Source organism: Ursus arctos, unplaced genomic scaffold (genome assembly GCF_023065955.2).
Source record: "Ursus arctos isolate Adak ecotype North America unplaced genomic scaffold, UrsArc2.0 scaffold_24, whole genome shotgun sequence".
Taxonomy (NCBI): Eukaryota; Metazoa; Chordata; class Mammalia; order Carnivora; family Ursidae; genus Ursus; species Ursus arctos.
In genome coordinates this window covers 13,791,281-13,805,639 of record NW_026622919.1, presented here as the reverse complement: position 1 = coordinate 13,805,639, position 14,359 = coordinate 13,791,281, and the positions used below count along the sequence as shown (strand labels likewise).

Genomic DNA, 14,359 nt, shown 5'->3' with positions numbered 1-14,359 from the left:
ACTACTAGAAGAACTGATAATAATATTGAATCTTACAAGAAAGCAACTTACGTAATTCAAATTTTATTTCTCCCACGGAAATCGGTCAACTAGTAACGTTTTGGTAGTTAAAAAGATTATCCATCTGGCTGTTTTAGTTTACAGTCTAAGGACTCTAGACAACTGAAATTTATTACATCTCGCCCTTTAGAAGCATTTTTGTTCGACTCTAGGAAGCAGCCATTTCTTTAAAAAGTGCATTATAAACTTTTGAGAATAAGTACATGGTTTTGGTTTTTTTAAAAAGATGTATTTGAGAGAGAGAAAGCAGGCGGAGGGGCAGAGGGAGGAGAGAGAGAATCTCAAGCAGACTCCCTGCTCAGCATGGAGCCTGACCCAGGGAACCAATCTCATGACCTTGAGATCGTGACCTGAGCCAAAACCAAGAGCTGGATGCTTAACCGACTGAGTCACCCAGATGCCTTAAGTACATGTTTTTAAACTTACTGCAAGAATAAATAGATGATCACCTCTAAAGTTAAAATGAAGAATGTTAACTAAGTTGAAAAACTTTAAAAAAGGTTGAAATGAAGTTGCATTACTTACATGGCCCTGTGTTAACTGAGTGAGCTGAGCCATGGTAAGCTTCACCTGTCCCTGTTGGGGGCGAGGGGACTGTGAGGTTGAAGACTGCAGATTTGTGCTGGATGTTCCTGAAGTTAATCCTTTCTGCCCAGGTGCTGAGGAAACAGCACTAGGGGCGGAGATGGCGGTGGAGACGGGCTGCCCTCTGATGATCTGAGTCACCACTTGCTGAGGAGCACCTACACACACAGCAAACGCGATGAAGGCTTACACGTCCTTATGCAGTATTTTGAGTTGAAATATTGTTCAACATGTCAGATGAACATATACTTTTCAATTTTCAAAAACACCTACGTGATACTGTCAGTCCAAGGATGATGCACTGAGACATATACCCCCACCCAGAGTCCCGCCTGGCTGTCAGTGAACCTGTTTTCGCTCGGCTCACTGACACCCTTTCCCCAGTTCTTGCTATCTGCAGTAGAGTGAAAACACAATCAATATTCCTCCCACGAGTCTGAAGCTAAAATGACAATAGGGAAGACCGAAAAAAAAAAATACATATAAAAAGCCACTTTAGAAGGCTGCCTTTCCTCAGGAATATTTAAAATAAGAAGATAATCTAATACATAATGAATTCATATGAATTTCATATGAGTTTTAAACATAACAAACAGAATAGGACTATTTTGAACCAATTATGTTTATAAATGAGCTTTTCTCTTAGCTCTTCACCAGACAGTTTGGGAGAACCACGAGGTCAAGGATCACTTTATCCTCCATATCAGGGCAAAATGCTCAAAGAATACTTCCATAGTTCATTGTTCAAGATCTACTGAATGAATTTAAATTAGAGTGGCTCTATAGTCTTCTAAGAACTTTCACTTCTCATTTAACTTGCTGAAACTAGAAGAAAAAACAGGTGGAATTTTTCCCTTGTGGAATAGTTGCTAAGAGTAATTATTTGGTAGCTAATTTTACCTTTATGATGTCCCAATTCATTATTAATTAGTAAATGCCATCACATTTCTGAAGTTTTAGACTCATTTCCTGTTTTTTCCCATTGTACATATACACAGATATTTCTTTTAATGAGTGGTGGTTATGTATAACATTGCATATGTATAACACTGAAAATCTTTTGACATTCAGAATACCTTCTCCTTCTATCTTTTTTAAAATAATGCTATTGTGAAATCCCTGTTTATAAATTTTTGTACACTTCTAGTTATTTCCTTAAAATAAACTTCCCCCAATATTCTAATAGGAACACAGTACTAAATTGAATTTTAGAGAGGCTATACCAACCCATACTCTCACAATCACTGAGTTTCTATTTCACTGAACCCTTGCCAACCCTAGGTACTATCACTAAAGTACAATATTCCAGCAATCAGAAATGATGTGAGAGCATCATGGTCTCTGAATTTCTTCAACTACTATAGAGGGTCAGCATCTAAATCTGTGTCAAGTCATTATGCTTCATCTGTGAATTCTCTCTCCACACTCTTCTCATTTCTTTTCTTTTCCTATTTATAGGTGCTTTTTACAGATTAAAGTTATAAATTACAATTATATATTCTTCCTGCTTCGCATTTTGCCTTTTATTTCTTCTTTTAAATCTCAGTTTTGTGGGGTTTTTTCAATATGTATGTGTGTATTTTTTCTTGTTCTGGCTTTAATTATTTCTTTTAAAGTTTTCCTGTATTCTCTAATCAGATATATCTTCTCAAGTACATTCTTAGTCATGGTATGTGTTGGCAGAGGTCTACCCCCACCAAAACTATAAACTGATTATTCCAGTATCATTTGCTGTAAGTCCAGTCTTCCCTTCCTAATTCAAAATGACACCACTGTCACAATGCAAATTCTCACCTGTAATGCCTCTTTAATTGCTTCTACTGGTCTCGTTTCCTTTGGTGTCACAGTGCTAATTCGGGCGGTGTACAACATGCTCTAACAAGCAGCAGTACACATTTTCCATCATTACTCTATCTTCTAAACTTTCCTCAGTCTCTCCCATTTATTCTTAAGATGGACCAAAAAAAAGTATATCATATGAAGTCAAGTGCTTTAATTTGAGAACTTCTGGACCCCACATTATGTCCTTGCACTGCAGTTTGAGGAACAATGCATGAACAATTACTTTAGTTGATACCCTGGTACTGATATGATGCCATCATAAACACAGATGGATTAAAGGGTTGGGGCTGCTCATTCAGATGATCCCCAACATGTACATGTTAATTTATTTTGAGATTATCACCAAAATGTAAATTCAAAAATTAAAAAATTTTTCTTATTACATCCAGGAAATCTGTGGATTCCATTTTGGGAAAGGCTAGTGTGGTGATAGGAATAGGATAAGCTGATCTGCACATGATCAGAGACACACTACACACACCCACCCACCCTCCACCTCTCTGGCCACAACTCCTAGGAATCTTCTACATCTTCACTGGGCCCCACCGGACCCACTGGCCATCTTGCTTTTCTTTGACACATGAGACACACTCATATGTATAACTACGGATTCACATATGCAAGTCAAACACATAATTCAAGCTACATAAGGCAATACGGAACAAAGGCTCTATAGATCTTGCAATTAACAAATTTTCAGTTTTGTAAGTATATTACCATTTGCCCTATAATTTTTTTTTCTCCTTTACATTACTTTTATTGTTCCCTTTAGTTACCTGAGAGCTATTTTTAAATAGTAATAGATACTAAATTTTATCAATTGTCCCTGCAGCATTAAGTGAAATAATGGAGCATGCTTTCTTTTCTAGGGTAAATCCTGTTTAGACTTTAGAAAATTGCCTTTATTTAATAAAAAAAAAAACAAAACAGTGCTTTATTTCATATTAGAACTGTGCTAAAACTGTAAAATAAATGGAAAAGATTTAATTTTTTCTTTCCCCTATGCCCTGGAACTTTTTTTTATAAGAAAAGTTGCTTTCTAATCATTTAAAAGAATTTTACCCATAAAACCATGAGGTCTGGAATTTTTTGTAGGAAATACTATGGCAACTTTCCAAACTTCTTTCCTTGATACGAGTCATTGAGACTTGAAACTTATAAGCATAGTATATACTTATGCGTCATTATTTAAATAGATTAAGTTCCTGAGTATGGGGAGTGAGAATTTTCCAAGGTCTTACTACATGGGTTCCTATACACAATTCTCTTTTGATTAAAAAAAGTTCACTCTAGAGGCTCCTGAGTGGCTCAGTTGGTTAAGCATTTGACTTTGGCTCAGGTCATAACCTTGGGGTCCTGGGATCTAGCTCTGCGTCAGTCTCCCTGCTCAGCGGGGAGTCTGCTTGTCGCTCTCCCTCTGCTTGCGTTCTCTTTCTTTCTAACACATAAAATCTTAAAAAAAAAGTTCATTCTATTTTTATAGCACTTTCTCAGTAATTTTGTAAACTAGCATTTTGTTCCCATTTCTCAAGATCAGACTTGCAAAAGAATGGTTTATCTTAATAACATTTTCCCTTTTCTCTCTTTTTTTAAAAGATTTTATTTTTAAGTAATGTCTATACCCAACATGGGGCTTGAACTCTCAACTCCCAGATCAAGAGTCACACACTCTATTGACCAAACAAGCCAGGCACCCGCCCTTCTCTGTTTTCTAATTATTACTTGTATTTTTATTCTACTTCCTTCTGTTTTCTTTAAGACTTGTTTTATATATTTTTCTAACTACTGATTAAAGACTTAAGAATATGGGTTTTTGGTCTGTTTTATCCTCCAGCGTATTTCAACTGCCTGGAGTAGGTACTCAAATATTTATTAAATAAATTTGCCTCTGAGTCCAGCTTTGGCAGCATGACTCAGCTGCTACTTGATAATCTGCCTGACCCTATGTATGTGATATCAAATAGTTTCAACTTTAAACACTCAAATGAAATCTTATTTGGTTCTGTAAAAAAAAAAACAACTTATTTTTAAGTAATCTCTTAATCTCTTTTAAGTAACGTGGGGCTCGAACCTACAACCAACCCCAAGATCAAGAATCGCATGCTCCACCAATGAGCCAGTCAGGTGCCCCTTACTTGGTTCTTAAAGATTCCAAATTGCATCTTCATCGCAACTTTTTATCTTTAAGACAATGTAAAAATCATTGACTTTTGCTCTGTTCAGTTTTTTTGCCTTATTGGAAATGCCAGAAATGAAGTAATATGGATGTACCCCACAATGGATTAGAAATTTAGTATGCTTTGAAGTATTCGTTCAAAATCGGTATTTTTTTAGTATGTAGAGTGGCAAATACAGAGTATTACAGATTTCCTAGACTTGTTTACATGTAAAATGAAAATGCTGGAGGGATGAATACCTGGCTGTACCATCACAGGTGTTCGGATAATTGCCTTTCCTAGTGTTGACTGTTGGAGTGGTGTTCTAATCACCGTCATACCAGGGCGGATCTGAGGCCCTGTGATTACCTACAAATGACACAAAGGACAATGAATTAAAATGTTTTTAAAAGACTAAAAGCATGATGGACTTAGAACACAGATCTTTAAACATTCTCTATTGATATACAGGGCTACAGAAATGACAAAAGCTCTTGGACATTACATCTTAAATTACATTAAGCATCAGAATAAAGATGGAATTCTGAGGGGAGAAAATTTAATTGAAATGAGAGCATATGAAATTCCTGGTCACTGATACCAAGTATAGTTTTGCAGACTAGAAGGGAGGGACAAGACCCAGTGAAGCGCTGTTCTATAACCACCATGGCCGCTCACAGGAAAATGTTGAGTCCTATTTTCCCTGAGGTCCAATACATATCTGTCACCCACAGAATATAATAGTAAGATTGGAAACCCAATGTTCTTTCACAGTTTTAGAGAAGAGACTACAGAGCATATTATTTTCAGTTTTACAATTAGGTTCAGAACATTTTCGAGTCTACAAAACTTCAAATCTTTTCCATGATACTAGAGCCAAAGAAATGATGTATCTGATATGTGTGCATACCAGCTGATAACAAACTAGTTATAATGCCATGGATTCTATTTTCATTCCACTTGTTAGCTGCACAGCAAGTTTCCCTGGGGGCTCTAATGCTGCCCAATGTTTCATATGAAGGAATTTTCTTTACAAAATCCTAGAAAGCATTTATGATGATTCATAACATATACGAATATGCTATTAATTAAATGTTAAAAATTAACATTTCACATATGATTTATCCTTAGAAATATAGAAGGCTTTTTAAAAAAATCAGTACTTTGTCAAAGATTAAGTAAAAGGCAAAGGAAAATTAGAAGCTGGATTAATCCTGGAAAAGGCAGTTCTAAAACTTCCACTTAGTGTGCTTAACACTTTAAAACAAAATAAGCCCGTAAAGAATTCTTACTTGTGAAGTGGTTGTGGTTCCTCCAGAGCCTGAGGTATTGGGCCTAATTGTGACTGTTGCTGTCCTGGGCTGGAATGAAGTAAAGGTCTGCTGACTTGTACCTGTACTTGATGGAATGATACCCAGGACTTTCTGCTGTACTTGAACAACGCCTTAAAAAAAGATGAAGAAGTCATTAACAACTGCCCCTTTAATAAAATGCATCAGGTGTTGCTGGGTTTCTGAGGAGAAACTACGTGTGGCAGGGTTTTATAGTGGGCTACATAGAATGTGAGATCCGAGGACTGAAATCAGTGAAAAGGAAATGAAAAATAATGGCGACAGTATGATCTGGCAAATGTGAATTAAAACTCTTCACATTTCCCTTACCTCCTTGTGTTGCTGGCACATTTACAGCGACAATCTTGCTGTTTGCAGGAAGTGGCAGTTTGGTAATTACTTTTCCTGCCATAGTGACTGGATTGCCTGTAATTTGGAACGTCTGACCTGTGCTGGCAATGGTTGTAGCAGATGTGGCAGCTGTGCTGGTGGCTAATGGGGTATAAGACATTTAATAAGCTTTAGATTTAAAATAACCAGCAACGTAGTGACTTATAGGAAGGGCACCAATGCATGAAATGTGGCTCATTTTGTATTTTTAAGACAAACATTCCTCTCCACTCAAAGTAAGTGAACTATGTAAATGTTGAAAGTGAAATAATGTAAGAGAGGAGTTTCGCTAATGTAATAATTATGAATATTATTTGTAACAAACCAATTGTTGCAGCTTGTTTGCTCAACCAGCTGCAGAAGAAACACAATTTTCTAAAGAAATGTTTCATTTCAGTAAAGGAATGAAATTTCTTTTCCATGAATGAAAGTAATCTTTTCTTTAATAACTGTTGTGTACCTGAATTTGACTGGCCTTGCTTAACCCACGTAGCAAAGGTCTGATGGAAGTTCTTGTTTTGCTGGAATGTTACTGTAGCTGGAGATCCAACTTTAGTAGTGAGTACCATTTTAGTTCCAGTTGTAACTGAGCCACTTATGGGGGCCACCATAACTTTTTGTGCTGGAGAAATGGTACTAGTTGTACTGTTTGTTGGGGAAGTGGTGGAAGCTGCAATTACTGTAGGCTTCTGCTGTTCCAATCGTTTCTAGAAAAGCCAAGGAGAGAAAACATGAACAAAAACAGTTTAAATAAAAACAATACCATTCTACAAGAAGTCCAGCCCTAATTTCTCCAAATCTAAGAAACTGCGTCAAATTTCTAAAATATTTCTGAAAATATGTCCCTATAAATTTGCCTTTAAATTTAATTTCCTGAAGAAGGCAATATTTTTATAACTCTAAATCACAGCCTGTCCAAGCTTTCAGACTGCAAATAAAAAGAGACATGGGTAATCTTACTGGAGACAGGAATACCTTGCTGCTTGGTGGCAGAATTTAGAGCACAGAGCAAATGATAAGAACTTTAAAAGGTTTCTGGTTTACTGTAATGTTAACTACTCCAATTATGAAAAACATGTCAATATTTAAATAATCCCTATTCAAGTTGATAAACAGGTAAGCAAGCAAGCTGAAAATTATAATAAAACACATTTTCTAAACTTCTTGCACTACCCAGCTCAAACATTCTTACAGAAAAATATTTTAGACCATTTTATGCAGCGAGGGATAATGTGATCAGACTACGGGGTTTTTAAAGATAATTTGTATATCTTTTATCGTAGATTGTTAATATTTCCTGACCGTACCAACATGATGACGTAAGCTTCCACATGTAAGAACAAGAGGAGGCACTGATTTCACACCTGGTGGCGAATGCTTTATCATCATTATCTTATTTAATGCTCAGACCAACCCAAAAAAGTTACTCGTATTGTAACTTAAAGATGACAAAACTGAGACTCAGAGAGATTGTGTAACTGGCCTGGACAGAGCTAGTTAATGGTGGGGCTGAGATGTGTACTAAGACAAAATTGTAATGCTGACCTATCTCCTGCCATTGAAAACTGCTCACCAGTGACATCATAGCCAATCTATAGAGGATGGCTTCTGTACACACCCTATACACCTGAATATAATGTGAGGTATTTTACATAGTTTCTCGTTCCTCAGAAGAAAAGGATTTTAGTTTTGGATACTTAGAGATGTCATCTGACTGAATCAGTTAAAAAAAAGGGGGGGGGAGACAAACTGAACACAGACTTAGTAGCTATTTCCTCAGGGTATGCCTTCAAAATTGGAAATGTTGACTATATTTGTAAATAAGCATTTTAAATAAATTTTTAAAAGTAAAACACTAGGTTTCACTATAGAGATGACAAAGCACATCCACAAAATGAAAAACAAAACAACTATCTGGTTTTTCTCTGAATGGACGGACAGACATGAAAAAATCCAAGGGTGTTGTTATCTCAAACTTTGATGTAAGGGAGAGTACACCAAAGTAAAAGATGCATAAAAATGTAAAGGAATGTTTTATAAAATGTGAGAGGAAAAAGGAGTTTGAAAGGAATATTCTGGTTGATATAATATGCAATTTTTATATACTTACGGGTAACTAAGTTAGTGATATTGTAATTAGACCTTTATCGATTTCACCTATATCCTAAACGTTTACATATTTAAGTTGGATAAAAACTTTTATAGTATTTTCTCAAGAGAAAAAAGGGATAATCATCCTTTATGTGAGCCACTAATATTCAGGCACATATAGTACATTATTTGTAGTGTGGAAATGCAAAGAAACCATCGGTAGCTTTATGATCCTCAATTATAACATACTCTTAGCGTTTTAGCACAACTTGCTTTTTCATAGCCTACGGAGATACTACAGATTGGAACTTGGCAGGAAAACATTATCTTTTTATTTTTTATTTTTTTTTTAAGATTTTGTTTATTTATTTGACAGAGATAGACAGCGAGAGAGGGAACACAAGCAAGGGGAATGTGAGAGAGAGAAGCAGGCTTCCCACCGAGCAGGGAGCCCAATGCAGGGCTCGATCCCAGTACCCTGGGATCATGACCTGAGCCGAAGGCAGACGCTCAATGGCTGAGCCACCCAGGCGCCCCAGAAAACATTATCTTTGAAAATTACGCACAAACACCTCAAGCTAATGTAACACTGTGTGCCAACAATACTTCAGTAACAACAAAAACTTACCCATTGAATTCTAGAGATAATAAATAAATAAAACCACATGAATATATCATTATTGTGCTTTTGGTGTGCATGAATTTGGCTAAAAATGTCAATCTGCTGCCAGGTGGGACTAGTACCAACTCCCCCACCTGCTGGACAGCCAAGCGCTGCTGTCTGAGGTGAGCCTCCATTTGGGCCTTGAAGTCCTCTGCCTTCTTCTGTTCACTAACCTTAGCCTGTTGCTCAACTGCTTGTGCCTTTTCTTTCTCCACTCTGCAGGGGGAGAAAAAAGGAGGAATTTTATCAGAAACTACACTATTAGACATCTGGTATCAAATATTAAGTGAAATCTGGTCGACTTTCATATTATAAAAAGATATCAAATTATTTCGGTTTAAAAATAAAGACTGAATGTAAGAGAATTAGAAAGTGACAAAGGGATAAAACACATTAAAATTAGAAACAGGACTTTAACAAACGGTCTATAGCTAGCACTTTAAATCAAGAGGGGAAATAAAATTAACCAGAATATACTGAAGTTAAGCTTCAAATATCTCATTACATGTTAACCATTTTCTTACCTTTCAGCAAACGCCCTGATCTCCCATAATTCCAACTCTTCCTCTGCTACCCAAGTTTCAATAATCACAGGGCCAGTCTGCTTGGGTGTTTCTGGTCTCTTTGGCCGCAATGCACTTGATCGAAGGCCTTTCCTCTGAGGTGTAGGTGTTTCTTTGGAAAAGAAATCAGAGCATTTTAAGCAAATATAGCTTCTAAAATTATAGTACTTCTGGCATCTCCTCTTATATCATGAAAAACAGGAGTTGGCAAACTTTTTCTTAAAGGGCCAGATGGTAAAGACTTTACACTACGCAGACCAGATGGTCTGTGTTACAACTGTTCAACTGTGCCTTTGTATCATGAAAAGAGCCAGAAACAATACATACATGAGTATGTATGGCTGTGTTCCAATAAAACTTTATTAACAAAAGCAGGTGGCGGGTCAACGCGAGTCAAAGCTCATGGGCCAGGTTTGCTGGCCCCGGATACCATAGGCCCATGAGCCTTTACACAGCCTATTCCAACTGCCTGTAACACTATTCCTAGCCTCCGCCCCGCCTCACTTGACTAACGATAATGTATCCTTCAGACAGCGACATGGATACATGTCCTTCAAGAAGCCTAGAGTATTCCTCCCACATAGTTGGGCTGGGTGTCCTTGGCATGTACTGCTCTGGCAATGCGCATTTTCCATCACAGCACAGAGAAGGGGGATTTGAAAGCTGCCTGTGTAAAGAAGGACTCTGAAACTATTAAGTAGAGGTAAAATCTCCTAATGGTAAGATTTTAAACATAAAAAGTACGACCAGGCAAGCACTGAACCATCCCATTTGTTCAGGGAACAGGGAAGCAGCCGAAGAAAACAGAAACAGCGGTAGGACCTAGGTTATCCAAAGTGATAAAAGGCAAAGAAATGTGATCCAAGGAGACTGCGGTGGTTTGAAAGCTCTGGGTCAAGACTGAAGACAGGTCAGAAACTGCTTGTTCCTGTTTCTCTGCCCATCAACTGAGCTGTCTCAGCTCCACGACAATGCTGTTTTAATTATGCTAATTTTCACCCTCTACTAGGATGGGTACCCCTTCTTGAGGTTCTTTTTAAAACATCTATTCTCATTTATTCTGCAAGATGAACTTTTGAATTAATTCAATCAGATTTCAAAATGTAAACTGTATACATTTGGGGACAATTAGCTTCTATTATTAAATAATACGTTTCTTCTTTTTTTTTCTTCTTAAAGATTTTATTTATTTGACAGAGAGAGACAGCCAGAGAGAGAGGGAACACAAGCAGGGGAGTGAGAGAGGAAGACGCAGGCTCCCAGCAGAGGAGCCTGATGCGGGGCTCGATCCCAGAACGCCAGGATCACGCCCTGAGCCGAAGGCAGACGCTTAATGACTGAGCCACCCAGGCGCCCCTAAATAATACATTTCTAAGGAAAGCATTCTCTTTTTACCCATTTCATAACAGATTTTTTTCCTAAATGTTTTTATTGCACACATGAAATAAAATTATTGATTTTAAGCTATTTATATCTCTTGAATCTGGTCACCTCACTGAACTCTTTTTAGCATTAACAGTTTTGATTGTCATGTTATAGAATTATAATACTATAACCTTTTCTTTGCTTCCTTGAGAATAGGGGCTGAATCTCTTTCTTCCATGTATTTGCTGCCTAGGGCTTAATCATGTAGTTGCTCTATAAATGTTTACCGAATCACTCTATATGCCTCTTAGATTATTTTTACCCTGAGAACTGAAGTATTTTACAACAGCTTTAACCCTTGAATCAACAGCTGTTCAGTGACCACTTATGTGTCAGATTCTGCAGCAGGTGCCAGGACCACAACAAACTAGACAGACTCAATAGCTGCCCTCTTGGAGATGACAGTCTGGTGTCAATCACTGCTCCACATCTTAACTAAAGAGGTATTATTATTTTTTAAGATTTATTTATATTTATTTTGAGAGAGAGAGAGAGAGAACGCGCTCATGTGCACGCATAAGCACGAATGGGTGGAGGGGCAGAGGAAGAGCATCTTTCAAGCAGACTTTCTGCTGAGCTAGAGCCTGACATGGGGCTCGATCCCACAATCCATCAGATCGTGACCTGAGCTGAAACCAAGTCAGATGCTCAATGAACTGAGCCACCCAGGTGCCCCTATAAGAGGTATTATTACAATTCTCTGTATCCTCCCTGTGCTTGGAACAATGGATACAGATATGTGTGTCTAGTGAAATCCTGTTAAGGTTTATGACTTAAATATCATTTAAAAAAATATAATGGATTGGGGCGCCTGGGTAGCGCAGTCGTTAAGCGTCTGCCTTCGGCTCAGGGCGTGATCCCGGCGTTTCGGGATCGAGTCCCACATCGGGCTCCTCTGCTGGGAGCCTGCTTCTTCCTCTCCCACTCCCCTGCTGTGTTCCCTCTCTCACTGGCTGTCTCTCTGTCACAAAAATAAATAAAATCTTTATAAAAAAAAATATATATATATAATGGATTGTAATGAAAAGATATCTTTTTCAAAAGTGGAATAAAGAGTTAAGGAAACAATTATAATCAAATTTTTATTTATTTATTTATTTATTTAATTTTATTTTTTAAAAAGATTTTATTTATTTACTTGACACAGAGAGAGACAGCCAGCGAGAGAGGGAACACAAGCAGGGGGAGTGGGAGAGGAAGAAGCAGGCTCCCAGCGTAGGAGCCTGATGTGGGGCTCGATCCCAGAACTGGGATCACGCCCTGAGCCGAAGGCAGACGCTTAAGGACTGAGCCACCCAGGCGCCCCATGATTTTATTTATTTGTCAGAGAGAGAGAGAGAGAGCGCACAAATGGGGAGTGGCAAGCAGAGAGAGAAGCAGGGAGCCCAATGCAGAACTCGATTCCAGGACCCTGGAATCATGACCGGAGCCGAAGGTAGATGCTTAATCAACTAAGCCACCCGGGTGTCCCTATAATCAAATTTTAATTCGTAAAAGATGTGGTTAACAGGTCAATAACAAAATAACAGAATTCTTTGTATTCCTTACCTTTTGGTGCTTCTGGAACTCCAATGGGGCAAATGATTTTCCGGATACAATATTCAGATCGAATGCCATAAGGACCAACATCTCGCCTTTTAATTATCTCTGTTGTTGTGATTTCAGTTTCAGATGTTTCTATGGTGATTTAATCCACATAGTATTAATAACCACCTAAAATATTCAGAGACTAAAAAGGTACAACATCTGGTGCTTTAAAAAGGAGACACACATGGAAGAAGCCTTTGAAAACATTTGATTAATTAATGACTTCAGGATCATTGCTAGAGTGCAATAAATACTGACTTTTTTCCTCACTGAAAAAAAAAAATTTTTTTAAAAGATTTTATTTATTTATTTGACAGAGAAAGAGACAGCCAGCGAGAGAGGGAACACAAGCAGGGGGAATGGGAGAGGAAGAAGCAGGCTTCCAGCAGAGGAGCCTGATGTGGGGCTCAATCCCAGAACGCTGGGATCACGCCCTGAGCTGAAGGCAGACGCTTAACCGCTGTGCCACCCAGGCGCCCCTCACTGAAAATTTCTAAACTGGGCAAAATGCTATTAGGGGGCAGCTTAGTTTCTGGGGGCAGCTTAGTTTTTGGTAACAAAGCAGTCAAAATAATAAGAGAAGAAAGAAGCAGCAAGCATAGGGTTCCAGATGTCCCAGTTTAACTGACTTACACTCTACAATAATAAAGATCTTTTTTTAAAAAAAGATTTATTTTCCGAGGGAGAGCGAGTGAGCACACACACGCAAGTGAGCGAGCATGGGGGGGTTGGGGGTGGGGTGGGGAGGGAGCGATAGAATCTCAAGCAGACTACCTGCTGCGTGTGGAGCCCAAAGCAGGGCTCAATCTCACAACCCCAAGATCATGACCTGAGCCAAAATCAAGAGTCAGATGCTTAACCGATTGAGCCACCCAGGCGCTCCAATAAAGACCTTTTAAAAATTCAGATTGGTTCACCCGTAAGTGACTCACCTTATAATCTGATGTCCCCACCTTCCCTGCCCCTGGGATCTTACTTTAGCAAAGCTGTATTTTTTTTTTAAGATTTTATTTATTTGAGAGAGAGAGAGAGACAGAGATAGCAAGAGAGGGGAGGAGAGGGAGAAGCAGGCTCCCCGCTGAGCAGGGAGCCCAATGCGGGGCTCGATCCCAAGACCCTGGGATCATGACCCAAGCTGAAGGCAGACACTTAACCAAATGAGCCACCCAGACGCCCCACAAAGCCGTATTTTTATACACAAGCATTATGTTTTAATAAATAACAGAAATGCTTCAAATTAAATGAACTGTCAAGTGATTTTTTTCCCTTTCTAACTTAAACTAGAATGTACGAAACCCTTACCTGTCCGCGTAGTCCCTCCTCCCGGAGGGGCCTTGGCTGCCATGTCATCCCATCTCAGGCTTGCCCACAGTAACCGTAACATAAGGCTCACTCCAGCTAAGGACTTTACAGTCTGAAGTCTATACCTGAAAGAAAAACCCAAGAAAATCTACATATGTATTGTCTATGTACATACGTGCATGCGTGCACACACACACACACACACACACACACACTCTCTATTATTAAACTGAAGGGCTGTATCTTGTCTTCATTATTTTAATAACTGTAATACAATTTTGTAAGCACTTTCGCTATTATACGTCCCTTTTTGTTCCTAGGCATAATATGCAACTAACAATTTAAAAGGGGTCTGCAGTTGCT

General features: G+C 38.4%; 1 protein-coding gene across 23 annotated transcripts in view; it reads right to left on the bottom strand.

The window, feature by feature from the left end:
• BPTF (bromodomain PHD finger transcription factor) overlaps positions 1–14,359 on the bottom strand; it is a 145,002-nt gene that overhangs the window by 31,362 nt on the left and 99,281 nt on the right. For 11 of the 23 annotated variants that reach the window (XM_026512443.4, XM_026512444.4, XM_026512438.4 and 8 more), the window contains 9 exons: positions 13,997–14,121; positions 12,656–12,784; positions 9,644–9,794; positions 9,212–9,335; positions 6,825–7,071; positions 6,305–6,466; positions 5,936–6,087; positions 4,904–5,012; positions 586–803 (listed from right to left, as the gene is read on the bottom strand). In XM_026512443.4, coding sequence (XP_026368228.2) covers positions 586–803; positions 4,904–5,012; positions 5,936–6,087; positions 6,305–6,466; positions 6,825–7,071; positions 9,212–9,335; positions 9,644–9,794; positions 12,656–12,784; positions 13,997–14,121 — 1,417 coding nt within the window. The remainder of the gene's footprint in view (positions 1–585; positions 804–4,903; positions 5,013–5,935; positions 6,088–6,304; positions 6,467–6,824; positions 7,072–9,211; positions 9,336–9,643; positions 9,795–12,655; positions 12,785–13,996; positions 14,122–14,359) is intronic. The other 12 variants (XM_048225663.2, XM_026512448.4, XM_026512445.4 and 9 more) reach the window with 3 other exon arrangements.